Source organism: Gymnodraco acuticeps, unplaced genomic scaffold, assembly GCF_902827175.1.
Source record: "Gymnodraco acuticeps unplaced genomic scaffold, fGymAcu1.1, whole genome shotgun sequence".
Taxonomy (NCBI): domain Eukaryota; kingdom Metazoa; phylum Chordata; class Actinopteri; order Perciformes; family Bathydraconidae; genus Gymnodraco; species Gymnodraco acuticeps.
The window spans coordinates 1,523,684-1,549,823 of NW_022990440.1; the positions used below are offsets into that span (position 1 = coordinate 1,523,684).

At 38.7% G+C, this 26,140-nt stretch overlaps 5 protein-coding genes across 11 annotated transcripts in view; 2 read left to right on the plus strand and 3 right to left on the minus strand.

The window, feature by feature from the left end:
• col27a1b (collagen, type XXVII, alpha 1b) overlaps positions 1–2,838 on the plus strand; it is an 82,831-nt gene extending 79,993 nt beyond the window's left edge. For all 4 annotated transcript variants that reach the window (XM_034225265.1, XM_034225267.1, XM_034225266.1 and 1 more), the window contains one exon: positions 1,410–2,838. In XM_034225265.1, the coding sequence (XP_034081156.1) occupies positions 1,410–1,556 (147 nt within the window). In that variant the 3' untranslated portion in view covers positions 1,557–2,838. The remainder of the gene's footprint in view (positions 1–1,409) is intronic.
• zgc:101858 (uncharacterized protein LOC449555 homolog) lies at positions 2,628–7,523 on the minus strand. 3 transcript variants are annotated; one of them, XM_034225272.1, is made up of 9 exons: positions 6,312–7,507; positions 5,969–6,135; positions 5,654–5,824; positions 5,018–5,196; positions 4,421–4,514; positions 4,254–4,323; positions 4,136–4,172; positions 3,907–3,970; positions 2,628–3,299 (listed from the first exon to the last, which is right to left on the minus strand). In XM_034225272.1, exons 2-9 carry the CDS (start codon positions 5,990–5,992, stop codon positions 3,141–3,143), a joined length of 798 nt encoding a protein of 265 aa, XP_034081163.1. In that variant the 5' UTR covers positions 5,993–6,135; positions 6,312–7,507; the 3' UTR covers positions 2,628–3,140. The 3 variants fall into 3 exon arrangements, with proteins under 3 accessions (XP_034081163.1, XP_034081162.1, XP_034081161.1); XM_034225271.1 differs by lacking the exon at positions 5,969–6,135 and having other exon boundaries at positions 7,303–7,523; XM_034225270.1 differs by lacking the exon at positions 5,969–6,135.
• Positions 7,524–8,488: 965 nt separating this feature from the next.
• ppil3 (peptidylprolyl isomerase (cyclophilin)-like 3) lies at positions 8,489–10,542 on the minus strand. Its single transcript, XM_034225209.1, has 6 exons — positions 10,460–10,542; positions 10,125–10,199; positions 9,572–9,665; positions 9,402–9,469; positions 9,187–9,305; positions 8,489–9,048 (listed from the first exon to the last, which is right to left on the minus strand). The coding sequence occupies exons 1-6, from the start codon at positions 10,460–10,462 to the stop codon at positions 8,922–8,924; spliced, it is 486 nt and encodes a 161-aa protein (XP_034081100.1). The 5' UTR covers positions 10,463–10,542; the 3' UTR covers positions 8,489–8,921.
• A 418-nt stretch (positions 10,543–10,960) lies between these two features.
• Positions 10,961–20,367, minus strand: lrrc8ab (leucine rich repeat containing 8 VRAC subunit Ab). 2 transcript variants are annotated; one of them, XM_034225206.1, is made up of 4 exons: positions 20,216–20,367; positions 19,491–19,610; positions 15,112–17,230; positions 10,961–14,945 (listed from the first exon to the last, which is right to left on the minus strand). In XM_034225206.1, exons 3-4 carry the CDS (start codon positions 17,221–17,223, stop codon positions 14,670–14,672), a joined length of 2,388 nt encoding a protein of 795 aa, XP_034081097.1. In that variant the 5' UTR covers positions 17,224–17,230; positions 19,491–19,610; positions 20,216–20,367; the 3' UTR covers positions 10,961–14,669. The 2 variants fall into 2 exon arrangements, with proteins under 2 accessions (XP_034081097.1, XP_034081098.1); XM_034225207.1 differs by lacking the exons at positions 19,491–19,610; positions 20,216–20,367 and adding an exon at positions 19,169–19,261.
• hscb (HscB mitochondrial iron-sulfur cluster cochaperone) lies at positions 19,686–25,717 on the plus strand. The gene is made up of 6 exons (XM_034225208.1): positions 19,686–20,843; positions 20,947–21,043; positions 23,697–23,786; positions 23,933–24,077; positions 25,224–25,271; positions 25,403–25,717. The coding sequence occupies exons 1-6, from the start codon at positions 20,488–20,490 to the stop codon at positions 25,495–25,497; spliced, it is 831 nt and encodes a 276-aa protein (XP_034081099.1). The 5' UTR covers positions 19,686–20,487; the 3' UTR covers positions 25,498–25,717.
• Positions 25,718–26,140: the final 423 nt, after the last annotated feature.

Genomic DNA, 26,140 nt, shown 5'->3' on the forward strand with positions numbered 1-26,140 from the left:
TAACTGTCAACTATGTATTTAAATTCAGCATCAACTTTTGAGTGAACCTTACAAGCTGTTTCTCTGCCTTTAGCCTTTATGCCAACATTGCTAGTCATATTCTTGTGCTAGCTCCATACATGCCCCAAAGAAAGCATTTCTTCACACTAACTTTTTTGAACAAGCCCTGCAGAGGGTTCTGTTTGTTGTCATAGGCGGCGCGTGAGGCTCAGGTTTGGGAAGGCTAAATCACTTTTTTTACTTTTTTTACGCTGCCCGCCTCCGGCGTCTATAGAAAAGAGATCAACCGAGATCAACTCTCAGTGAAAGCACCGCCTGCTGACCAATCAGAGCTCAGTGTGCGGAGTTTAAATCTATCAAGTCATATTACAGGATAGAGGAAATACAGAACAACTGCCGTATGCAGGGAAGACGCCGACGTGTCGCACTTATCATTCATATCACATCATCGATCATATAATATCATAATATATCAAATATTTCCTTATCTGAGTCAGCTTCTCGAGCCGTATCAGGCCGTGCAACACTTACAGTGTCACATAGCCTACTGTATGCAGAAGTATTATTTTAAGCAACACATTAAGTTGACGAAACACTCAACTCAAATGTAATTATGTTAATTATTAAGTCAGATTACTCCTGTCTTAGATGAGGCAGTGATATCATAAACCTGTTCATCTAGCCTACGCATTCGGTAGTTTATTTATTTGTTAACCAGCTGTTCTGTATTCACCTTGCATGTTATGTTGCTTTTATCCTGGATAAAGTGTTTAAGTCATGGATGTTTAAAGTTGAACTTCTTCATATTTGTCTAATATTATAGTTTCATTTTCATTAATGAAGTATGACGTTGCGCTGTCATCACGCTTGTCCATGTTTGTGATTGGTCAAATGTTGAACGCGCTCTCAGCCCGGACAGAGAAACCCTGGGTTGATTTACTGCGTTGATAACCAGCGTCGGTGGCTACAAAGCAGCGCTAATGTCAAAGACACAAATATTATACATTATATTTTAATTTGACCCGGATGCAGTGACACAAATATTTGGGAAGGCTTAGGTCTGCCTCCAACCCAATACAGTGTGGCTGCTCGACGTGATACTTTGACTAAACCACAGATGTCAGCGTTTTTGGAGGGGAGTATTTCCTAAAAGTTGCACAATAAGGTCTGGGGATTATTCAGAGTGGCTGGGACATTGTTGAAGGGCAAATCTGCTGTTGATTGCTTTTTTTTTCTCTTTCTTTTTTATTGCTGCAAAAATACAATTCCAGATTCACCTCCATTGTATCGGGGTTGGATGCAGAAATCTTGGCTAAAGATGTTGCACCAAAAAAGTCTTAATAAATCATTATGACAAAAGAATATTATGTTGTCTTCTACATCATTACACTCTGACATCTCACTTTCAGATCAAAGATGGCCGCTGGCATCAGACCCAGTTTATCTTTCAAAGCCAGGACCCGAACTTACTCCCCATCGTGGACGTGTTGAACCTGCCGACAGCAGATGGCGGCGCTCGCTATCACCTGGAGGTCGGACCCGTGTGCTTCTTATGAGGCCATGAGGGGGGGAGCTCCTCAAAGGAGGGACTGCATAGAGGAGGATGGAGGGGGGGGGGGAAACTGATCTTTCTTCTGTGGTTTCCCGGAACAACAGACCCCCAATTTTCTCTCCGCAAAATATGCTTGGACTGCAGAAACAGGAGGGGGGGTCGGAGCGAGAAGGCCCGTTGAAAATGCAGACTTCTAGCATCATCAGCAGCCTATGGAAAACAATAAGCTTTCTTTCTCAGAGACTTGTTTGTGATACAAGACCTGAATGTACTATTTTGGTGGGAAGTAATATGTCTTGCTGTCATCTCAGGCCATGTTGTATCATATTTTCTTCACGGCCTGAGTCCTGATTTTGAAAATATCTAAGAGATCTGTACAGAAATATTGAACAGCAGATGCAATGATTCCTTTTGTAATGTTTAAGTATTATTTATACATGTATATGTACTGTATATTGTAATATAAAGTGCAATGGTTATTGTTCCACACCCTTGGGAATATACAGTATGGGCATCACTCTTTCAGGTATACGGCGTGCCTCAGACACTGTCTCCAGGTAAGTCTTTTTGAAAACTGTCTAGTGCTGAGACACCCCCCGTTTAAAAAAATATCCTCACTCCACTCAAAATGGATCGAAGCCTTCCACAGTGTGAAGCGAGAACAGTGTGTTGATGCTACCTCGAACGGCGCGTCTCATCTCGCGGCAACCGAGACGTTACCTGATATCATCTGGGGTGACACAGAGGTGACACTCGGGTGATAAACTCTTCAGCAAAGCTTTGTTTGTGCTTTAAGAAAAGAAGGGAAGACTAAATTCATTAAATGATATTGTTACGGTAGTATTTTAACATTTCCAATATTCTTTGTACTGTCTGACACTGAGTCTGACTCTATAAGTTAAGTTTTTGTAACTGTCAATTATGCCACTTGTTATTAGCTACAGTGTATTCTTTTTAAATTCTGATTAGCTTTCCAGTTCAAAACAAGGCATCAACGTCACATTAGGAGCTTTAAAGATTTGTTCGGTCTGTACGTTTTTCTAATGACTGGTTCGAGACAATCAACTGTATTGTAGGATATTAACAAACGTGTTTATGCATTTCTCACTCAGAGGTGCAGCAATGGTGGTTGTTGCCACCAATCTATAAGCTCAGAGGATTTCCAACAATACACAACACTACCATGGCTCACAGTGTTTGCTCTGTACACACACTTTATGCTGCGTTTATGAAGTCTAATGACTCCACAGGTAATTCAATAAAAATTCTGAAACATTTGTTTATAAGCAGCTTTCCATTTGTTTCTGTCAAAGAAAGCTTCATAGCAAAGGAACGGAATAAAATGCATTTAAACTGCCTACTTGTGGCAGTGCTTTTTAGCTTCCTTCTATTCATTTCACACCTGGACCTGTGAAACCCAGACAGCAGCCGCCTCTGCAAACAGAGGGAAACATTGTGTCCTTGAAGTAATGCCTTGTTTTTCCATCAGTTTTAGTGGCAATGCGGGGATTCTTGGTACAAAGCACAGGCAGACTTGTAGGTTGAAAGCAATATATTATCAGACTGCTGTATCTCAACATGCATGACCCTATCGGGGGCACATGGCATGGCGGCCCCCGTCAACAGGAAGGTTGACTCCAGTGATGAAGCTGGCAGCATCGGACGCCAGGAAGGCGATGGCGTGGGCCACTTCCTCCACCTCCCCCGGGCGGCCCAGGGCATGGGTCTGCTTACACTTCGCTAGAAACTGGTGATGAAAGAGATAGACAGACACTAAGTGTTACTGTTCACGGCTGATTGATTTACAATTCGGGCTGTTATCGGCTTTCCTTTTAAATGAAAGCTTCTATTGAGATGCTTCAATGCAGCTTCAATTCTGTTGGAAGTGTTTCATCTGATTACAAGTTTTCAATTGAATCAACTTCCTTTAATGAATATAACTTGTCAGCAAATGTCTCTTAGGGTGCGAAAATATGGAGAATGTATTGTAACTGTTTTAATATGTTTAGACATTTTAACTTTACAATGTTTTAGAGTTATGTAAAATATCAAAATAAATCCTATACAGCCACTGAAGTCAAATTCAACAAATATATTTTAACTAAAAATATCACTGTAGCCTAATATTTATCTGCAACTGTGCAGAAGGAAAAAAAACGTGGCATTTAAACATTTTAGAATTTGAATAATTTTGTAATAAATGATGCTTTAAACTATTCAGTGAAGACTTACTTCTAAATGTGTCCTCTGTGCTAATCAGATGCTAGGATATGATGGACCTAAACATGGAGACTAACACAGAACCTCTGAAAGAACACGTGTTGTAGAGGAAACACTCAGTTTAGATGTGTTACCTGGGCATACTGCTCCTCATTCAGTCCCGCTCTCTTGTGGACATCAGTGATGATCACACCGGGGCTGAAGAGATGCCGCAGGGGAAGCGACACAACACATGGTGCATCATAGATTTGATTTCAGACAGAATGGGTGATATCCATGCTTTTTAAATCAGAAATGCATAGGATATCGTATACAATATATGAAAAGGGCACAAAATATTATGGATGAATTGCATTCACTCACCACACAGAATTCACTCTGACTTGCTTTGATGCCAGCTCTGAAATTAAATGGAGTCATGATGTTTATATTGGGAAATTCTAAAATGGCTAATATACAGAATATAATCAGTCTCACTCACCAAGCGCTGTACAGCTCGTGAACTGATCAATGGCTGACTTGGACATGCAATAGGCCAGCACACCAGGGAACTATGAAGAGAACATGTTTCACAATTATCATAAACATAAAGACATGATATGCAGCGGGACTAGTTTTAAAGCATTTGGCTAGCTGCTTAATACCCACTGATCTCTGCCCATTGACACTGGACACGTTGACGATGGAGCCTTTGGTCTCGATCAGGTGGGGCACACAAAGCTGAGTCAGGTGGTATACAGATCTGGAAGATGGATCAAAAGTTAGGGGACATTCTTACTAAAAATGTAAAATATACACTTTTTGCTAAATCTCAAGTTGGGGAGTAAGTAAGTACTACTAGTCATCTGTCTTCAAGGTCTAGAAAGGACAATAACATCTGTGATGGGATCAGTGTTGAAACATTATTTTAATTGCAGTGCTGGTCACAAAATGAATTGAAAATGTATTGCATTTTGTCAAGTTATTTCATAATTTGGTGTTATACCATAATGTTTTGTTATGCACTTTTGTTTACTTCCATTAAGTACCTCTCCGTTATCTTTCCGCTCCAAAAATGTGTTTCTTGGTCGAAAATATCGAGTTCTGTGTTTACAAATTTTGAAACTAAACATATTTATCTATTCAAAATCCTTTTTGATACACATCCACGCATCACTTTAGCCAACATCCAGCTACTACACACCCTGTACTGCTGTATATCCGTTACTAAAATGTCTCTCTGATGTCAGGTGTGTGATATCCTACCTGACATTGATGTTCATGATCCTGTCATACTGAGCCAGGTCAGTTGTCTCGATGCTGCCCATGGCCAGGATCCCAGCGCTGTTCACCAGGACGTCCAGCCGGCCAAAGTGAGAGATAGTTTGCTCCACCGTCTTCTTCACCACCTCTTCATCAGTGAGGTCTCCAGGGACAAGCAAGGGCTAATAACACATTAAATAACACTCAATGTTTCATTATGTTCTAAGGTAGCAATCTTAGGATGATAGTCACAATGTTTGCATGTGTATAATGTTATTGTATCTGTATAACATATGGAAATGTATGTATTGTTTTTTAGGTAGGCTACTTACTAGTATTTACTACCATGCTGCTTTTGCCAATTTGACATAAAATGAATGGAAATGATGTTTACCCTAAGGTAGTTTTTCTTAATATTGCTACATTTAAAACGCACTCGAGGACAATACGCTCATCCAGAAATGCATTAGAACTCAAAATGCCATACCTTGGAAACTTCAAAATCACAATATGGTCAAATCTTTTTTTTCACATTCAGACCTTTCCGTTCACAATTTATTCTAAATTCAACGGAAGTTTGACACCATATCTGTTCTCTGGTTAAACGTTTTCTAGGTCACACAGTTCAGAATGAGTTACCTCGGCAGCTCCACAGTCGGTACACTGTTTGGAGATTTTCTTCAGGTTGTCCACGTCGCGGCCGTTGAGAGCCAGCAGAGCTCCGAGTCTGGCGAACAGGACGCTGGTCCCGGCCCCGATGCCCGAGCTGGCCCCGGTGATCAGGGTCACTTTCCCCCTCAGGGAAGACACCTGAATCACAGAAAAACACACAGTCCAGCAACTTTACACAGAATACCTTACAATTCATTATTTAACTAGAGTTACTGTTATAACAGTGCGAACAAAATTATACACGCGCACAACTACAAATGAAACAAAGCAGACTTATCCTACTTTGAATGCATCATCTGAGGCCATGGTTGTTGTGGAGTTGTGTTGTTTGTAATAAGTGTGAACTTGCTGTATCGGCTAGTCACCATGGGCTAGTCACAGATACATGCCTCGTCCACTAGTGATGACGTAGTTTGACAGTTCATTTACACACGTGTTCATTGTGAATGCTTTGGAACAATAATAAAAAGGAAAACGGGGAAAATATTATTATTATTATTATTATTATACACGTTAGGATAAACAGCCTTACGATGAAACATTTAACAAGAGTTACTTTCATAACAGTACTACAACAATGATAACATACATGCACAAAACTGCAAATCAATCAAAGCAGACTTACTTTGATTGCATCATCTGAGGCCATGGTGGAGGCTTCAGCCATTTTTGCAGACTCCGTTTTTGTACTTATTAATTGCAGCTTACTTTGGGTGGAACTGTTATGAGGCTTTGCCTTTTGAGTATGTTTTTGAGTTTTCATGTGTTTGTTTACATCACTAAGTTTGGCGTAAAAATCAGCCTTACAATACAGGCAATATGCCCGTGTATAATTAAGCAATCATACACGAGAGGCCGTTCTTTAACGTCATTATTGGTACGACAGTACTGCGGCAGTACGTACGCCTGTACTGGAGTACCAATAATGACGTTAAAGAACGGCCTCAAGTGTATGATTGCGATTCTATAACACAAACTATCATTGTAATCAACAATATCGTAACATAATTTCATAATGTGGGCTAATTTGCTCCCAAACCTTCACTTTCTGCTTGAGTTAATCTCCGTCAGAAAGTAGTTCCTATAAAGTAGTTCCCTTGGTAACGAGAGCCGATCAATCGAACACTCCTGCTTCCCCGCTTACAGTTATTGATATAATTATAGTAAATAATATATTATTAACCAATTTATTGAAAACAATTTATTGACAACAATTCTTGAATTAGGCTATTTATTTATTTATTTACATATTTAACATTTTGGCTTCAGAATGAAGGTGGATGTTCATGCTGCCATTAAACGTGCAATTTTTGAAACAACTCATGAACTCCATGCCAGACTTTTTTGCAGTTGGTGCTGTGGTGTTCACGGAAGAGCTTTCCTCCAGTGGCCGCTTGGCGTGTCCCGGACCGGCAAAAAGCGCGTTGCTCCACATTTTTCTGTTGTCCAGATGATAACTATAAAATCTGACATTTTGTAGCTAACGATTTTCCAACGAGAGACAATGTAACAATGTAACGGCTGTGTGTCGCTATGGAAACCACTACTTCTCCGCTGCTTTCTTGTTCCAGTTTGCAGTTAGCTTTTGAATTGTGGTACTTTTCCAGTTGGTCTACCTGCTCTTCACGTAGCTCTGCATGTTGTCGTTTAGGTGCTTTTTTTTCTAGGCACTCCTCAATCCAGTCCTCCACAGTAAGACCCCCCCGGAGGTTGAAGTTAATCTTAAATGTTTCCATATTATGTTTGGAAGTTTGTTTCGTAACGTAAAAAGGAGGGTTTCTGCCCCGTTACTTCTCCGCTGCTTTCTTGTTCCAGTTCGAAGGGTATACCGTTTTTCTCAGACGCGGAGGGATACTGACTTGTTGTGAAAAGGCACGTTCTATTTGACCGTTCTTTGATCGTGGAATCAAACACGCCTATTGACCAATCAGAGAGCTTGCTCACACCTATGTGTTGTAGAATTTCCAATAAATGGCTTCAACCAGCCTTCGAATTCAGGGTTTGATTCCCAATCCTTCCTGTATTTTTGAGCGTAGTGTTTAGACTTAGACATGATGAGCTAACTAGCTATAGTACCTAAATGTTAAGCTTATGTCAGAGAGATGCACACACTTAACGGCAGCTTTGCGCACGCGCGTTTCATTTGAAGTCTTGACTTGGTCACGTGTTGCTGTTCTCTCTGCAGCTGGGACCGTGGATGTAGAATCAGAATCCGCTGATCGTTGAGGACAGTAATTGCAGTCAGAACGTTACGTACTTTCACGTCAGTCTCCAAAACACCAGAAAATACTTAAACACCAGAAAAAGTCGTTAGATATGACAGTAGTCACTTTTGACAAAGAAAGTCGCCAAGTTGACACACTAAAAATGTAATGGTTATGTGATGGGATAAATAAAGATGTTGGTTTTTTTTGTACAGATAATGTTTCTTCTACGTCTGCCAAGAGCTAGGCTACAGCAGTATGGCACCGCTTTAAAATACGTTATGAATAAGAAAGCAACAAAAAACGTGTCAATTCACTTGTTGTTGTTGTTGATGAATCCCCTTTTGTTTTTTCCTGTGTTGTTGTACCTGCGCACCCCTGATGTGGGGTTCATGAAATAAAAAATACATCTATACATCATTTAGATTATCTACATGTATTGGGTTGTTGAGTAGTAATGTTCCTACATTTGGATTTTTTTCCCAATACAAATACAAATGTATAACTGACAACCAACAACTTCAGCCTCTTGACTTTTAGACGGTGACATTTGAACAGTTATGCATGCAGAAATTGTTTTTGAAATCATGGAAAAACATAATTATAAAAGCTTTATTCAGTACAAAACATTAAACAATTATTTACATAGCCCATCAAGAAAAAAAGATTCAAATCTGTATATCAGTGAAGAACAAAGCCAGGCATGTTTACCTTTTGGACTGAATTCTGAATGTGTTACGGTTAAACAATCTATAATTCTTCTTTCCAGCGGCTTTGTAACATACAGGGGATGCAAACCATTTCTTAAAAATCATAATCATGCCTAGCTATAAATTGGATGGCATAGTCTAACATTTGTCTTCTGGATTCAAAATGGAGCACTACTCAGTTTACAGCCCTCAACTTCCTTGTCTGGAAAGTTATAAATTAACTTTGGCAATGTACGACACCCTGTATAAATAGGCTCAGGGGACATTTCAGAGTCCAAGTTTGTGTTAAAGGCCTATTAGCATATTTGAAGAGAAAGCTGTCTATCCAGCAAAAGGGTTGGCATGTATGGTCACATCCTTTATCCGGGTTTCAGTCAGTGGTCGGAACGTCTTTTCATTGACAGGCAGCTTCTCCAGTTCATCCAGGGTCTCCAGGCCATCGATTATTCTACATGTTGAAAAGAGTATGATCAGCTGCCATTGTGAGTTATATTCTAATTAATCAGTAACTGTCAAGCACATTAACCAGGTGTCAAAACACGTTTCAACAATCATTCTCACAAAACACTTAAAAAAAGTTGCATACTTTCCAAACACGGTGTACTTCATGTCCAGATGGGGCTGTTTGGCATATGTGAAGAAAAACTGGGAGCCATTTGTGTTGGGGCCGTTGTTAGCCATTGAGACGACTCCTCTGACATTATGCTGGAATAAAAAAAACAAAAGATGTTTAAGACTAATGATGAAATATAAGGTTAAACTTGCTCCCCTGATGTGAAAAGCTACCCAAGTAGTACTCACTTTAAGATGTTCACTGTACTCGTCGTCAAATTTGCGACCCCATATACTTGTTCCTCCTTTGCCTGTGCCTGAATGGTTTAATCAAAACACAGAGAATAAAGAGGAAGCAGTGAGGAGTGAATTCTGACATTTCTATGTTAAATTGCAGCACATGCACGACAACACCTTACCTGTAGGATCACCAGTTTGAACCATGAAACCTTTAATGTTTCGGTGGAAGAGACTGCCGTTGTAGAATCCACTGGCACACAAAGCAAGAAAGTTCTGTAAATAGTCAAACATAGGTTAGAATATTTGATGACTGCTTTGGGGAAAATATATGTAAATCCCTGTTTAGGCCTTCAATCATTACAGTAGCATTTGTATTTACACAATTAAGGTACCTTACGGTTTCATTTTTGTATTACTTTTAGAAAATATTTACATTTGTAATGTACATCTTTAGTTTTGCCAACATTAGTTACTTGTTACTTTGCAGTCAGGTTATGAATAACAACATTAATCAAGTAATACATTAGGATATATTTGTATGCATTAAGCTGACAGTATTCACTCTACGGTACAGTTTACCTAACAATATAATAGGACTTAAATGCATTTAATTAACGCATTTGTAAGACGTCTCAAGTTTGTGCTAGTGGACTTTCAAAGCCTTTTACTTCTGAATGGACAGAAACAGGAGCCTCGGAGCATGTCATGCTAACTGTAATGTTATTGACTTACCTCACATGATTTTGGTGCCCGTTCACAAAACAATTCAATTTTAATTTCCCCTAGATCCGTTTGAAAGGTGACAGCCTGTAACAATTACAAAGTAAACTAAATCATTAAAACGTTTAACAGGCAGGGTTAAAAGTTCGTTCGTTCGTTTGTGTTAGCTAGCTAGCTTAGCCTGTTAGCCAAAAAAGAAAAATAAGCATATTTTCATTATAAAAAAGTACGTTTCTGGACTGGCTCCTAACAGACGTTAAAACACATTTTTCGTTGATAATTTTTCAAACACATATGTTATTTATTATGTTGAAAAGTCTACTGGAAAAGTTCACAATCAAACGTACCATTTTGAACGGTGCGTCTTTGAACAAGTGTGTCAAGAAACATGTCCGTCTGGGAGCAAGAGCCCTGCAATGAATGGTTCCGCAATGAATTTACGGTCAATTTAAAAGGACACACACCTGGCAAAACGACGGTTACTATTATTCTGGCCTATTTATATGATGTAGGTGTGACCCTATAACCATAATAGATATACACTGTTGATGTTGTGCCTAAATTAATGGCTTGCCCAAATAATCCGGGCACTCTATAGTCCCCAAAAATTCCCTTTTTGTTGTGTAACATACGTTTTTTTTTTTGTATTTCTCTATTTGAGAATGTTAAGATTTATAATTGGATACATTGGTTAAATATAATAATAGGCAAAACAAAGGCAAAAAGAGCCGGAGATATTTAATGTTAAAAAATATTCTTTACCCAACAAAAATATTGAAATACCAAAATAGGAGAGAGAATCAATATTCACAACATTTAAAAGTTTCCCCAAAAGACACAAGGACAAATTAGGTCAACCAAGTTTATTTAGTTTTATCTGGAGGGGATGCGGTGTAGGAGATGATGGGACACATGCTCAAACAGAACACTCACTGTAACATCATTCTTGTCAATACCGATACACTGATGACATTTCTTATTAAGGACAAATAAAGATTAGAGTTGGGAAACATTGAAAAAAAGAATTTGTACCCAAGAACATTGCATTTAAGAGATGAACATCGTGGAGTGAGGGTCTCATCACGCCAACATACATACATACACATGGATAACACTATCATACACACTTCATCCATGCTGACCATCGTTCTGAAACACTACAGCTCACTTTGTAAATGGTCATTGAGGAAAACACAGAATCAACGTTAAACCAAGTGTCTTGAAAAACACAAACATTTAGTTTGAGCCAGCAGTCAATATTAAACACACCAAACTAGAAAAAGAATGTATAGAAATGCATATAAAACTGTAACTGTATAAAACAATTGTTTAAATTAATAAAAAAGACCAGGTGTAATCAAAAATAGGCAATTAACTCAAAACAGAAGTGAGTACTAGCTGGCTTCCTGAGAAATTTAGTTATATTGTATAATACTAATAGCTGTCAAAATAAAAATAAAAACATTAGTCAAAATCATAAAAAAGGAGGGAAAGACCGAACAAAATATTAACAATGAGATCAAAAGCTAATCTATAAAATGTCCCTAGCAACCTACACAAAGTCCTTTTAATGTACTGACCCTTTACTTGCAGTGTTCACTGACACACTTAACATAGAGTAGTTGATTGTCTTAGTCTGTGGTGTATTGCTGAGTGTGCTATTTAAAATGCTCCAGCTGTGACGTAAAGGGAAATACTTTCAAATAAAATGTGACATACCTATCTAATATAATTTCAATCTTATGCCTGGCAGTTATTTAGTCAAACCTTTCCATATAGAATAATCAGAAAACATGTGTTGTATACCATCATTTGCATTTGCGTTAACATGTGGGAGAGATGCTATAGTGCAAAAGCAGGACAAAAGAATGCACATTCTACATCACTTACTATTACATAGTTTAAATGAAGGCAATATTGCACAATATCGCATAGTGAAACATGTTAATTAAATAAATGTACATAGTTTAAAGTATTCCTATGCTTTTCAATGCAGTTATGTCACTGTATATTGCTACTCTCCAGGTTTTCTTTGCAGTTAGGTTTATTAAAACATAAACTGATTTCATATTTTGTTCTCGGGTATACATAAGAGCCCGTATTGTGTGCTTTGCTGCGTCAGAGCTGTGCATTGATCTTGTTTTTAGCATTGTTAGCAAGGTGCTGCTTACGGTGGCAAAACACAATTGCAGAAAAGTCATTATCAGGCAAACAAAAATGAAACATTTCTCAAAAAGTCCACAAACTTTGAAACCAGAACATTTGAAAAACAATTAGATCAGTGCTGAAAAGTATGGAGGCCCATGCATGACAGCACAAAACATACAATAATAATGAAAAACATTTCCCAAAACTATGAATAATATAAATCAACAGATGACGTCACCAAGTTATGTCCAATCAATGAGAAAATAATATGATTTTACTTTCTAGATGGTGGCAACCCAGGACTTCCTTTGAGTTCAATTTTAAACAACCCATTGATGAACATTAAACAAAATAGGATATTACTTCTACCTGGTGAAGATGGGTTTCCATATGATACACAATACAAATGCCTGGCATAAATATTCAAATCTAAATCAAACTTAATTTCTTATAACGTGTCACTAAAACATTGAGACAACATATGTATCTTTTATCTGCCCAACTTGATTCCTGGAGTCAAGTATGGTCACAGAGAGGAAAGGAAAAGAAAGTGATGAAAAAAAAAAAAGATCATGTGAAAGGGTAACTGCCATTTCATATTTCTTGCCAATATGTAGGATGAATTTGTAGAAACTATAATTTATCTTTACATCTGGTGGAATGTATCTTGTTTCTTAAAAGTGTTAAGCTTTTTGAGGTAGAAGCTCAAATGTAACACAGAAATGAAGTTTCAGAAATGACCTTTGGACCTTATTGCATTGTTCTTTCACACAAATAACTGGTTATTATATTTTCATCCAATATAGCAGTTTCAATAGCTTTAGATTAAATATGTAATGTAACTGCAGGGGAAACATCTACACTGAATATTGCAATATGTTTTGAACAATGCAATTCAGTGACATTTAATTAAAAGAATAACTACACACTTACACTGTTATAACAAATAAAAATAAAATGAAGGCCAGGTGTTCATAACAGAGATTTTAGGAGATGTTTGGAAATGAACTTGCTATCTGCATAAATCTCAACTATCAGGGCATGCCAGTGGATATGTGCGTCATAGCCACCACAGAAAGAGAAATAAACTAGTCTAGTGTTTCAGGTAAGCATCTGCTTCTGTTTTAAGCACATCACTTATACTTGGTGGCTCTTTTCAATGTCAATATAGTGTCATCCTGTATAAACCTCATTCAAATGATTTGATGCAGACATAACTCATCTCATTCAAAACATCTTCAGCATGTTCCTAAGATTGGTTCGGTTTGTTCTGTGCAATTACTTACAATGTGGATGCAGCATAACCATGAAATAGATGTTGTTCCCACTGAGCAGTATACTGGCAGATAGGGTTGGGTATCTGCTCGTCGATGAGAGGCTCCACAAATGTCCTTTTATGGGAGGGCTATCTTGTAATGCTAGTCAATTAGTCTGCATTAAGTAGAATAACTAATTGTGTTAGTGCTAGGTCAAACACGTTACACAACTTTCTGCAAAAAGTGGCCATCTTCAACCCCCCCCCCCCCGCACGTAAACTGGCTCCATGTACGATTGCACTTTTTAGTGTTTAGTGTAGTTTAATACCACATGTTGTGCTGCTACCAAGACTCAGGCCAATCAAAGGCAAATCTTCAGTCTCAACAACATAAGAGACTGTTGACTGAGTGATCCTTCCACATTAAGAAATGCACCCCTGAATCACTAAACTTTCATTATTTCAACAATTAGCAACAATATATCAAATGTGTTGCTTTGATCGAAAGACTTGTAAGATATTATAAGTGAAACATTTAATTGTTAGAATAAAAAAGCTTCCAGCTTGTCATGATTTCAAGATGAACTAAATTGATAACCGGAGAGCGCAGACCGCGGCAAAGGGTTTATTTTCCCATCTGGAAAATATCAAAAAAGTGAAAAATAAAACTAAATGTTCCTTTTGGTCCATGCCACACCCTTCTAGCAAGTTAATTGGGAAATGGACAATTTGTGTATTCTATCTTGATTAAACAAAGTCTGATATTATAGACACTGTGAACTGCCTTTAGGTTTTCATACTTAAATTATCCACCATACCTGAAATGCATAACGTGTCCACTAATCTTGCTGTTCATAATGCCACTGCTACATTACTGCTGGAAAGCATCATCACTGGGTTGTATTGTGGAGGCCTGAGGGGTTGTTTGTAAAGGAAGGAAACTCAACTGCACAGTCATGAATTAAGATAACAACCTGAATCCATCAATATTTTGATTATGCTTACTTGTCACTGGTTCTTGATACCCAACCTTACTGGCAGTACACTGCAGCAGTACTCTTGTCTGCTGCAACAAGCCTTCTGGGACAGTATAGGCGTTACAGCCTGTGTCAGGTCCCACTCGGACAGTATCCATTTTATCTCACAGCCACAGTTCAAGCCTGTTCTTTGTCACTTTTCCATAACTGTTCCTTGACCTCCGTGGGCAGGGTGTTGAAGAGGTCCTCCTCCACCACGAGGCCGGTTCTCTTTAGCTGTCGGCACTCGGCCAGCTCCACGGGCAGACACTCCAGACGGTTTCCTCTCAGTTCGAGCTGTGTCAGCCCGGTCAGCTCTCCAAACCGCGATGGCAAAGACTGCAGGCAGTTGTTTCCCAAGTTCAAAGTGCGAAGCTTTTTGCACTGGAACAGCTCATTAGGCAGGCTCTCGATCTATGTTTTTAAGTGAGGAAGGGGTTGTGATAGGATAGAAACGGAGAGGTTTTAGAACTTGTAACTTCAAACATTTTCCAGTAGCAAACAAAGCCATAACATAATTTAAAACATGTCAAATTTACAAAAGATATAAATGGATCACATTGATTATTAAAGTACTCACCCTGTTAGCGGTCACTGCCAGGTACTGGAGATTCTGGAGGAAGCCAATGTCTGCCGGGATATAGGTCAGGTTGTTATGACTCAGGTCCAAGAAGCGCAGCTTGCGGCAATAAAACAACTGGCTGGGCATCTTCTCGATCTTGTTTCTGTTCAGGTAAAGTTTCTCAAGGTTGGTCAGTGTGCCAATCTGGATGGGGATATAGGCAATCTGGTTGTACCAGAGCTTAAGGCAGACTAGCCGATGAAGGTGCTGGAAGCTGATGATCTCCTCGATGGTCTTAAGGTTGTTGTCCTTCAAATCGATCTCCTGCAAGTTGTGCAAGCTGAAGATTGAGTGTGGTATGCGTTCTAGATCACAGCGAATGAGCTCCAGCTCTGTCAGGTTAACCATCTTCTTCAAGCTGTTGAGCACCATCAGCTTGGTGCCTTCATTATTGACGGAAAGCTTCTGGAGGTGCATGCCCACATCGGTCACCACCTGAGGTAGCTTGGTGAGATTGCTCTTTAGACGGAGAACTTTGAGCCTCTTGAGCTCCCGAAGCCCATCAATGACAATGTAACGGTTGTTCTCGGCGCTCAGATTCCCTGTCAGGTGAAGCTCGCTGAGATTCTTCAGACTGTAGATCCATAAAGGAATCTCTTTGATGTCAGTGAACTTGATGTGCAGGGACTTCAAGTTCTCTCGCAAAAACGCCAAAGCAGGAGCTTCGATTTTGGCCGGTGTGTGGTACAGCCACATCTCTCGCAGGTTGATCAGCTGTGCGATGATCGGCGGGATGGTGACATCGGGGATGAGCTCCAGTTTAAGAACCTCCAGCTCCATCAGGTCAAAAACTGTGTCCGGGATGCCACTTAGCATGAAAAGGTGCAACTCCAACTTCTCCTGAGAGTTCTTGGTAATCCTCTGCCGGAGCTTGTCTAGTGTCCACTCATTGTTGAGGTTAAGTTGCCTCAACTTATTCTCGCTGACTTCCGAGAGGAAGACAGCGAATCGTTTAGAATACAGAGGGTCGTACTGATCGATCATGTGCATCATGAATGCAAAGTCATTCTTAACATCTGGTATGTCACTGTAGCTGCTCTCTTCCCGTATCGACTCAAAGGAATACTTCTTGAGAGAACGCCGAAGCATCCAGCAAAGCGTGTACATGCAGATCAAACCATACACCATTACTAAGCTAATGTAGAAACAGGCTAGGATTTTAAAAAGTGTAGCCAGCGGGTGGGCACAACGGTACACACTGTAACCGGTCAGGCTCTCTATATTTACTGAACAGTCAACACTGAACTTAATGTCGTGCACATAATACCCTGTATAGCAGATTATAAATATAAACTTGATGACTTTGATGATAGTCTGACGGATGTACAGTCTGTACACGATGTCTCCTTCCTCAACGTGTATTCGGAACTTCTTGACTTTTTCGAACAAGGCTTTTGCTTGTTCACCCTCTTTCTTGTCCAAAACCCCAGTTTCTGTTCTATCTACAATGCCCTGCTCAAAGCGTGTTTTTGTCCTTTGGAGCATAGGAACACTTGCTTCGACATCCTCACTGATAACGGACTCCTTGTGGTCCATTGAGCCGTTCATTTTCATTGGTTTTGGGTCACTCTCTTCAACCACTGTCTCCGACAGTGCCCTCGTCGTCCATGGAGAGTCAAAGCATTTCAGCAAGATGGATACAAAGTGCTCTAGTTTGGAACTTGTCCGTGGAAACTTAAACCAAAAGTTGCTGCAAGCTAGGAAAATAAGAGTGTGGAGTAATACTAGGTAAGGGAAATACTTGGCAAACCAGTGCAGTCTATTCTCATAGCACACAGCATCCACATAGTTGTACTGGTGGCGATCAAGATCATACTGGATTCCTTTGGGTTCCGTGAACAATGATTCGGAGAGGGTAGCATTGAAGTTCTTTTTGCAGGTCTCATTGACCACCCATTTGCAGGGCAGGCAGATCATCTTGTCCTGGGTGACCTGCAGTGTCCCCCCAAACACTGAAATCATTAGCATAACAATGGAGATGTAGTCTGTGAACACATCCCACCATGGTTTAAGGATGCGGTATGCCGGCTGTGTGTCCACAAAGTACCGAAGCTCAGTGATGGGGATCATGGTTAATCTGTGGTGGGGGAGAGAAATTGAGGACATATTCATAACAGAGGACGGTGCTGTACTGAATTATAATGCCTAGTCAAATAACAGAGCACTACTAAAAAGAAAAAGCTCCTACAGCCTAATCTCTGAACAGCCCTTACCTGAACCACTACACAATACCAAGCCCACAAATCAATACGACAATGCTAACTAACAAGGTCATACATCAGAACATTGCAGACAACTAATTTGTCAAAATCTGCCAGGAATAATGAAATAGAGACTGTTGTGACAAACAATTGCCTTAATGACCTTACCGAGTCAACATGTTATTGATTTAACTTTCTTTAAACCGACACAATCAATCTTTGTTTCAAATAGGGTGTCATAGTGGACATGGCCAAATGGCAAACCAGCTATTGATAAAACATAAAGTGAATTTGTCTGCATTTCACTTTATTCCCTATAAGATTATGGTAAATAATTTCTGAAGAAAAAACCGAATCTTGCACAGGATGTGGCCTTGAAAGTACATGCCGACTGTGCATATAAGAAATGATTCATTTAACAGAACAATTATTTCATATTAGCTTAATGAAGAATAACCTAATAATAAGCAAGGCAGCATTAAGTCATTTATTTTTCTGGTGCTGTTTATCTGGTCACCTAAACTAATGAAAAAGGGTTTTCTGATACTTAAAGAGATATTCAAAGCTGTCAGTTGTAATGGTGCCTTTACTCTAATTTAAAGAAAAAGTCCTCTAGAAAGTGAACAAATAAGTGTCAACATTAGCAGTACTTGGATGGTATTTCATATAATGTGAAAATAATTGATGTGGATATTCTGTTTCACTTATTAGGCCGCTGGATAGTTAGCTAACTACTTTGCTACTTCCACCGTGCTTTAATACAGACTATTGTTATGATTTTGTTACGGGATGCATCAATTGTGACATTCTGGTATGAAACTGTTGTTTAAAGTAACAATTTTGCAATAAGCCGACAGCAAGGGTTAGTTTGGGATGAAAGCTGCCTTCATATACGTCTCCTTTCTCCAAGATTAGCCAATAGCTCAATTCAATTGCAATAGTTTCAGCAGGTAGCAGGCAGTTGCTATGCATATTTATAAACACACTAAATAAAATGCATTTACTTTGAACTGAACAGACAAGATTTGGAACTGAATCCATCAACACTACTGAATACCCATTCAAGGGTTAAGATACTTTTTAGCCTTTAAAATGATGTTCTTGCACAATAACAATCAGTCATCATAGTGCCAATATATTATGTTTTAGTAAGGTTGCGCTGATCCAATAGCAACTAGGGCAATATAATAATATTTATGTTTAGTAATTCTATCCATTAACCATGTTTATGAATGTTCCAGAAAATGTATTGTTATGATTATATCAACATATAATCAAAATGTTGATGATGTTGAATAAAGTTACCTATACTGGGACCTGCCATCAAACCTGGCCCAAATGCAACAACACTAATATTGTTGTTGGTATAAAATATAACCAATCCAAAGAAAAGAAAATCTGAAAAACATAATTTATGTGTAAGGATAGATAAAAAGGCTTTTAATGAACTCGGGAAAATAGGTTCTACTTACAAATCCGTAACGTAAAACACAACAAATCCATTCGTAATCAGTCATGAGCGATCCACAACACAACCTGTTTGGCTGCTGCATATCAGAGAAAGATAAAGAGCCCCATATAAACTCCTAGCCCTGTGTGAGTTTGACACACCCAGAGTTTAAGCTTGAGAAGTCACTCTTCTAAAGATGATGTTCCGTTTTGGCTTGTTTAACCCAAACAACACGGCCGCCAGATGAGCCACCTTTCTCCCTTGCTCTCTATTCTTAGCCATTTCCGTTAATAATACCCAGAGTATTGTCTGTGGGGGCCTTGAGAAGCACCTCCCTAGACCTTCAGGACGAGATCCTGTTTACCTTACAGAAGCTGCTGTCACCAACTAGTGTCTCTCTGGAATACTTCACCGTCAACTTTTGCACTCCCACAGCCGCCCAAAACACACACCTACACATACACAACAAGAGTCTGGAGTTGGCATTCATCAGAGCCTGTTTGTTAGGAAACTATAAAGGCGAGGAGTCGGGACGCCTAGTCTGATTCTGGGCCAAATAGGCATATTTACCCTGGCCACAGTTCAGAGACACTTAAGCACACATCATTATTACATTGATGTGGTCTAGAAGTATGGTTAGATGATAAAGAAGCACAACAAGCACACTCAGTAAATAAAATACTCACCAGTTTGGAGGTGTTATCTGTGCTCCAGTGCCTGCTGATGATCTTGGTGGACAAGCCACTCTGTGTGTAACCAAAACTCTTCCCATTGCCTCTCCCATAGCCATGGGGGTGAATAGATACCTGAAAAGGACAATGGTAGATGTTAATTTCGTCTTGGCTGTGGGAGTGACATGCTAAGGCAAAAGGTGTACAGAAAGTTACCTGCATGCATGCTTACTACTAATCCAAGTTATGTTTAAACAATACTTTACAGTACATTGCGTATACTCTTAACTGTGCAATGTATCGTGTCAGTGATAGTTGTCAGATAGATATACTTATACATTTACATGGGTTTATTGAATATCTTCATTGCTCGTAATATTAGCATGGGGCGTCTTTGTCATCTGGCTAGGTAACGTTAGCTGAGCAAGCACTTTTTAACAAAAAGTTAAAACCGGATGATTTGTTTGACCATATACAAATAAATAGCGTGACCAGCTGTCTTTGGTAGCTTTGAATGGTATGTGACAACAAACTACGTATCATCACGGACACAAGCAAGAACATTGTTTGATGTAAAAACACGTTGGCAAACCAAGCTAGCCTGCAGTTAGCTAATGAGCTATGTTGACCACCGGCTTTATCTATGTCTTGGGAAGTTTACATGCCGTCCTACGTTGCAGGTAATAGGACAGCGACATGTTGCTAACACGTATTTCAAACTGCTACGATGTTCAACTTACTATGTGGTATGCTGCGGTCAAATCCAACCCTACTTTAATATCAATAGTTGCTAACACATTTCTTTAGCTTTTGCTAACAGCTGCGCTAGCTATGTGTTGTTTTTTCCAGGCAGCACTTCCGCCAAGACGACGGATGGCAGTGTGGTGATTATAACAAACGTAGAAGAAGAACGCCTTTCCGCTCTCTTTCTGGGGGAGATTTGTTATGGTTTTAACTGCAAGGTGAATATCTTATGTTTTGATAGACTGAAAATCAGCTCCTAATTTTGGAAATGTTGTCATACAACTCTTTACGGATTGTGTGCCCATTCCGGTCTTTACTGCACCCAAACTGGCTAATGACAAACCGACAGACTCTTACATGTTCAGCACATTGTGTGTCAAACAACTTAACAAAGAAGGACACATGGCAAAGACAAAATAACCTCAAACCGACGGGAAATGAAAGAAAGCTACAATACTCGACATATGCAGCCAGTTCACCCAGGAATTACGGCACAGGTCAATTCAAACTGAACTGCTGGAATTGCAAACAGCCTCTCGACCAAACACCTGCATTCTTCTGCATGACATGCAAAGCAGTCCAGCCCCCAGAAGAAGACATATCATTATTTAACATCATGGATTGGTGAGTATCTAGTCTCATATATCATTGCCTGCTAGGCTGCTATCTTACTCATGTCAGCTTGTGAGCAAAACATTTCGTGTCACCATGTGTTGCCTCTTTTCAGTGACTACAAATTCTCACTGGACACACACAAGCTGCAGAAAAGATACTTGCATCTCCAGCGTTCTCTGCATCCAGACAACTTCAGCCAGAAATCTGTGGTAGGCACGTGGATGTGAGGAGTGGTCAAGGGAGTCATTCTTGAAAAATTAGAAAGATGTTTTTTGTTTTTTTGCAATGTAAAAGTCGAACAAACAGTGTTTTAAAGTAACAAGTACATTTACTCAAGTAGCCTACTGTAATTGAGTACAATTTTGACGTTCTTACTTTACTTGAGTATTTCCATTTTATGCTTCTTTGTACTTCTACTCCACTACAATTCAAAGGTAAATGGTGTATTGTTACTCCACTACATTTATTTAATACCTTTAGTTACTTTTCAGATTTGGATTAATGATGTGAAATATTATCAACAACACTTAAATAAGTCACACCTTGAGTAACATTCACAAGCTACCCTGCAGTATGCAAACCAGCTGCACCTTTACCAGAATTGATAAACACATTAAAGCATCAATAATTATAATCAAAACATAAAATATATATTATTCTGAAATGGACCAATCTGCATAATGAGTACTTTTACTTTTGGTACTTTAAGTATATGTTGGTGCTTCTGTACTTTTACTTCAGTTACATTTTGAATGCAGGACTTTTACTTGTAACGGAGTATTCCTACACTCTGGTACTTTTACTTAAGTACAAGATCTGAGTACTTATCCCGCCTCTGCGAACAAATGAAAAGAAAAAAGCATTGCTTAAGAAAAGAACGAAGGAACACTACAAAACATGATATCGGAAGAAAGGAGTATAGAACATTGTTGTATTCACAATTAAATACACCTTTTCCTACCATGACATGTCAAGATGTTAATTTAGTTAGTTGCAAAAAACTTAACATGAAAACATATAAATGGAAAAATAAACAAGGGTGAATTAATGATGGAATTAAGCAGTTTTAAGTGGAGAAGTCATGACAAGTTAAGTTACCCAAAAGCAAAGCCAATTGTCTTACAGCTGTGAAGACTTTTTGTATTCTTCATGTACTTCATAACACCTACTGGAGCTGACGTTGGCTATAACAGCTTATTTCCAGTGAAGAGTTTTTAATAGAGAAATAAGAACTTAAATATCTAAAATAAGCTCTGTAGTTGCGGAAAGTAAATAATAAATTAATAATATATGTAATTTATATAGCGCTTCTCATCTGCCAAGACAAATCTCGAAGCGCTTGTCATGGCAGCAATCCGATTGAAAAACCTGTACTGTGAGTACAATGTAAAATGTCAAGGTGCTTTTTCAAGTCAGAGAAAATAACCACAATAATGTAACCGTGATTTCATCAAGGTTATTTCTCCTTTGGTTACAAGACTACACATTTCTTACAGAAAGCCTGTGGAGTGCAGCTTAAAGACATGGGAAATGGGCAGGATTTGTTGGTAGCTTGACCTATACTAAGGACAAAAAGTCAGGTTAACTCAGCCTTATATAGAACATTAATAAAAAGCACACAGCAAACTCATGGTGATGCTTTATCATAAGACACTGGAAGAAAAATACAGGAAATAGATCTAATGTTAGTTTGTCCTTTTATGTGGAACGGATGGAGCACTTCCTCTCTGGGAAAAACATTTCCTCGTCTTTTCCCCATCAATTTTGATTTGCCACTTTTTATTTGCAGCTAAGTGTACTTTTCTAACACTAGAATCTTGTGTGGAAATCCCATCCAGCCAAATGCACAGTTGATGAGACAATTAGGCCGACATTTCACATTAAATCCTCAAGACTCAGAAAGAAATAAGACTTGTCCAAATAAATCTAAGCAGTTTAAAGTGGAATGTGTTTAAAGGTTATTTTACAAAGTGGTAAATGGTTAACTCGATTTTCACATTATCCACTTTCTCCCTTCATTAAAAAAGATGGCTGGCAGTTTAGAAGAATAAGCATTATGAGCAGAAAGAAGACAGAACGTGTTTTGCTTTTCTAATAATTTATTCTGTACACCCAGGTGCGAAAACACAATGCACAGTGTTGTCATGAATTATATGAAAGCCTAACTCATATTCAGCAGAATGTCAGAGAGAGGAAAGGTAGAGCCTAAATGCTTTATTCACACACAACCTGTCCAATATTGTACTGACTGTGTTTTATTTATTAGCACCTCTGGCCATTTTTTCTTAATTAGACATCTTCTAGCCTTGTGGGTCTTCATCACATATAGAAAACTCATTACTTATACAAGGCCACAAGGCAGCCACCTACTGCACTGGTTGTTATTACAGAAACAGCTCTACTCGGTGGGCCCATGGGCCAGTGCTTTAGACTATTGATTTTCACAAGGGCTGACAGACCTGATAGCTGCAAAATGTACTCAGAACTGCCAAACATTTCCCAGATGTTTTCCTCCCTGTCTTGTTTCCACACGTCTGTGTGTCAAACTTACACCTGCTTCCCTTGAAGGGTCCCAAACTGCCCGACAACAAAGGAGTAGCTGTATGTCATGCACCTAATTGTCAGTATCACCAAGGATTCGGTGTTTAAAAAATTAACAGTGGTATAGATTGTTATGACAAGGTGTACAACATATCATCTGTTATTCCCTTTAGTGACAGTTTGATGTGTAACTCTGGATAACGAAACAGTTTGTTGTTCTGAATGCACAGCAAATGCCAATTACTCATATTTTCTTTCCCCTTTTTAAAATGAATGAATATTGATTGAACATTCTTAACTAAACAGAACCCTCTTTTGCAGGAAGAACAGGAGTATTCAGAAAGCTACTCCGCTCTTGTGAACAAAGCTTACCACACACTGCTTAAGCCTTTGAGTCGTGGCCTTTATATGGTGAGTTTTAAATCCCTGATTTAACTTCTAATGGATGGTTTATTTTCATAATGGCTCGCTCCGTCTGTCTGGACGCCTTTTCTTGAGAAACACCGTTCCATATGAAGGAGCTGTTGAGGTTGATGATCTCCCTTTGTGTTTTATAGCTGGAGCTGAAGGGAATGGTTATCGAAGAGGGCACAGACTCCGGGGCTGATCCAGAGTTTCTAATGGAGCTGATGGAGATCAATGAAGCGCTTGATGAAGTTAAGACTCCAGAGGAAGCCAATAAGATCGGCCAACACACAAAAGGTAAATAAATATGCCTGTTCGATTTAATGAGTTAGTGTTCATGATTCACGAATTAGCGCAGGTGGACGACTACCAGGTTAATTGGTGCTGAAATATCACATATATATATTTATTTCAGATTTCTGGTCTAGGTTGACCTCTCGAGGCACTTAAAAGTTAATAAAATCCCCCTTTGGCTGAACTGCTCACTGGTTGAGACTTTCTTAGTATTTTCTTTGTTTCCTTGTTATGATTAATATTTTAGTTGTGAAGGATTTGGTGTGATCTGGTCACAATATGTTTGGTTTCATACAACAGCTATCACACCTGAAGCAACTGGTGAATCTCTTTCCAGTGCAACCTAACAAACTCACGTTGTTGGTTTTCAAACTCAGGACATTTGAATCCAGGAATGGAATGGTTGGCTCCACCATTAATGATCAAAACTACCATATACAAAAGACCAACAGATTCACTTAATGGCTGACCAAAAAGGGCATATAGCATTAATAAATACATTTTGAAATGCCTAGTTACCCACTAGCTGTGAAATTTAAAAAACAGTCAGTATTGGGCTTCGTAAATTACAAAACATGAAATTCAACAAGCCATTAAGGTTTGGCCCCTCTTTAAATGACACATGCAGGTTAGTTAGAATAACCCAATGGCTTCATAATTACTTTTGCAAAGGTGCACCATATTTTTCTCAAGCCAATCAGAGAAGACTCCTCACATTGGTGGAATCTAACAGAAACTATGAAAAAATACATTGATTAAAGCATATTCTAGTAGAAACAGATACGAAACATGCCCCCTTTAAAAAGTAGTACTATATTCCTGAATGTATGTACAATGCAAAACAAGGGTGAAAACATCAGACAAGCGAACAAAATATACTTGACAGATTCATTTTTGTCTACATGGTTGTGCTTAATTTACGTCACTTTTTTCAAACACAATTGTCCTCATATCCATGTGCTACATGGTGGGCACATCCAACTGTGTTAACACAATATGACTCTTTGATTTTTCCAATATGGTTTGTATAACTTCAAATAAAGCAGGTACTCACAGAGTGCTTTTTAGCTTGTACAAATAAAAAGCACCATATGTGTCTTGTCTTGTTAACACATGCAGAACTGGCACTTGTCTCCTCCTCACTTTCAGGGAAACTGGCAGTCTTGACAGAAGAAATAGATGCTGCCCTCCTTAAAGGTATTATATTATTTTTCTCTTCCTCCCACTCATTCCTTAGTTTGTTTTGTAGTCTATGCCAAACCTTTTTTAAAGTAATTAAGTGAGTCAGTTATTGAACTTCCTTTTTCACTCTCTTTTTTCCTTATCAGGAGAACTTCAATCTGCCAAAGCCCTGCTTGCCCAAATGAAATACTTTGCAAACATTGAAGAGAAAGTAAAGGAAAAACTTTCTGAATTCATGTAATTGTACCCCCTATTTAATCGCTATTACTTTGTTCCTTATTTTTAAACTAGTTCACAAAGTTTTGTAAAAAACACAAAAGTGAGTGTACATTTGTCATGGGAATATGTAAATATAATATTAAAATGAAATAATAAAACTACTTGTTATGCATAATACACAACTGAATTAATGGTGATTTGTGCTTAATCTTATATTATTTTATTAAAAACTCTTCAGATGTGAGCGTGTAATTGGATGTATACAGTATCTCCCTTGAATTCCAATAATTTCACAAGCCTAATCATATCCACTTGTACCTAATGTATCATTAAAAATGACAGAGATATATAATTACCTCTGATTAAATGTGCTGCTCCGAGTGTTTATATGATTATCCTGCCTATCAGTTCAGCATTTTGTCATGTGGGACTGTCATTCAGTTCCTAGGGGCACCTTTAGGTGGAGACATAACACCTTGACAATTATCATGCAGAGGAGCAGGACATGTTGTACAAACTAGATATGAGACCAGAAGGAAGTCCTTTATTGAGGTAGACAACCTATTGAATTATTTATGATGGCTTTGTATGTAGCATTAAAGCTATGATAATTAGGAAGACCCCACTGAATGACTATTACTTGATGAGCCAAAGATCCATGATCT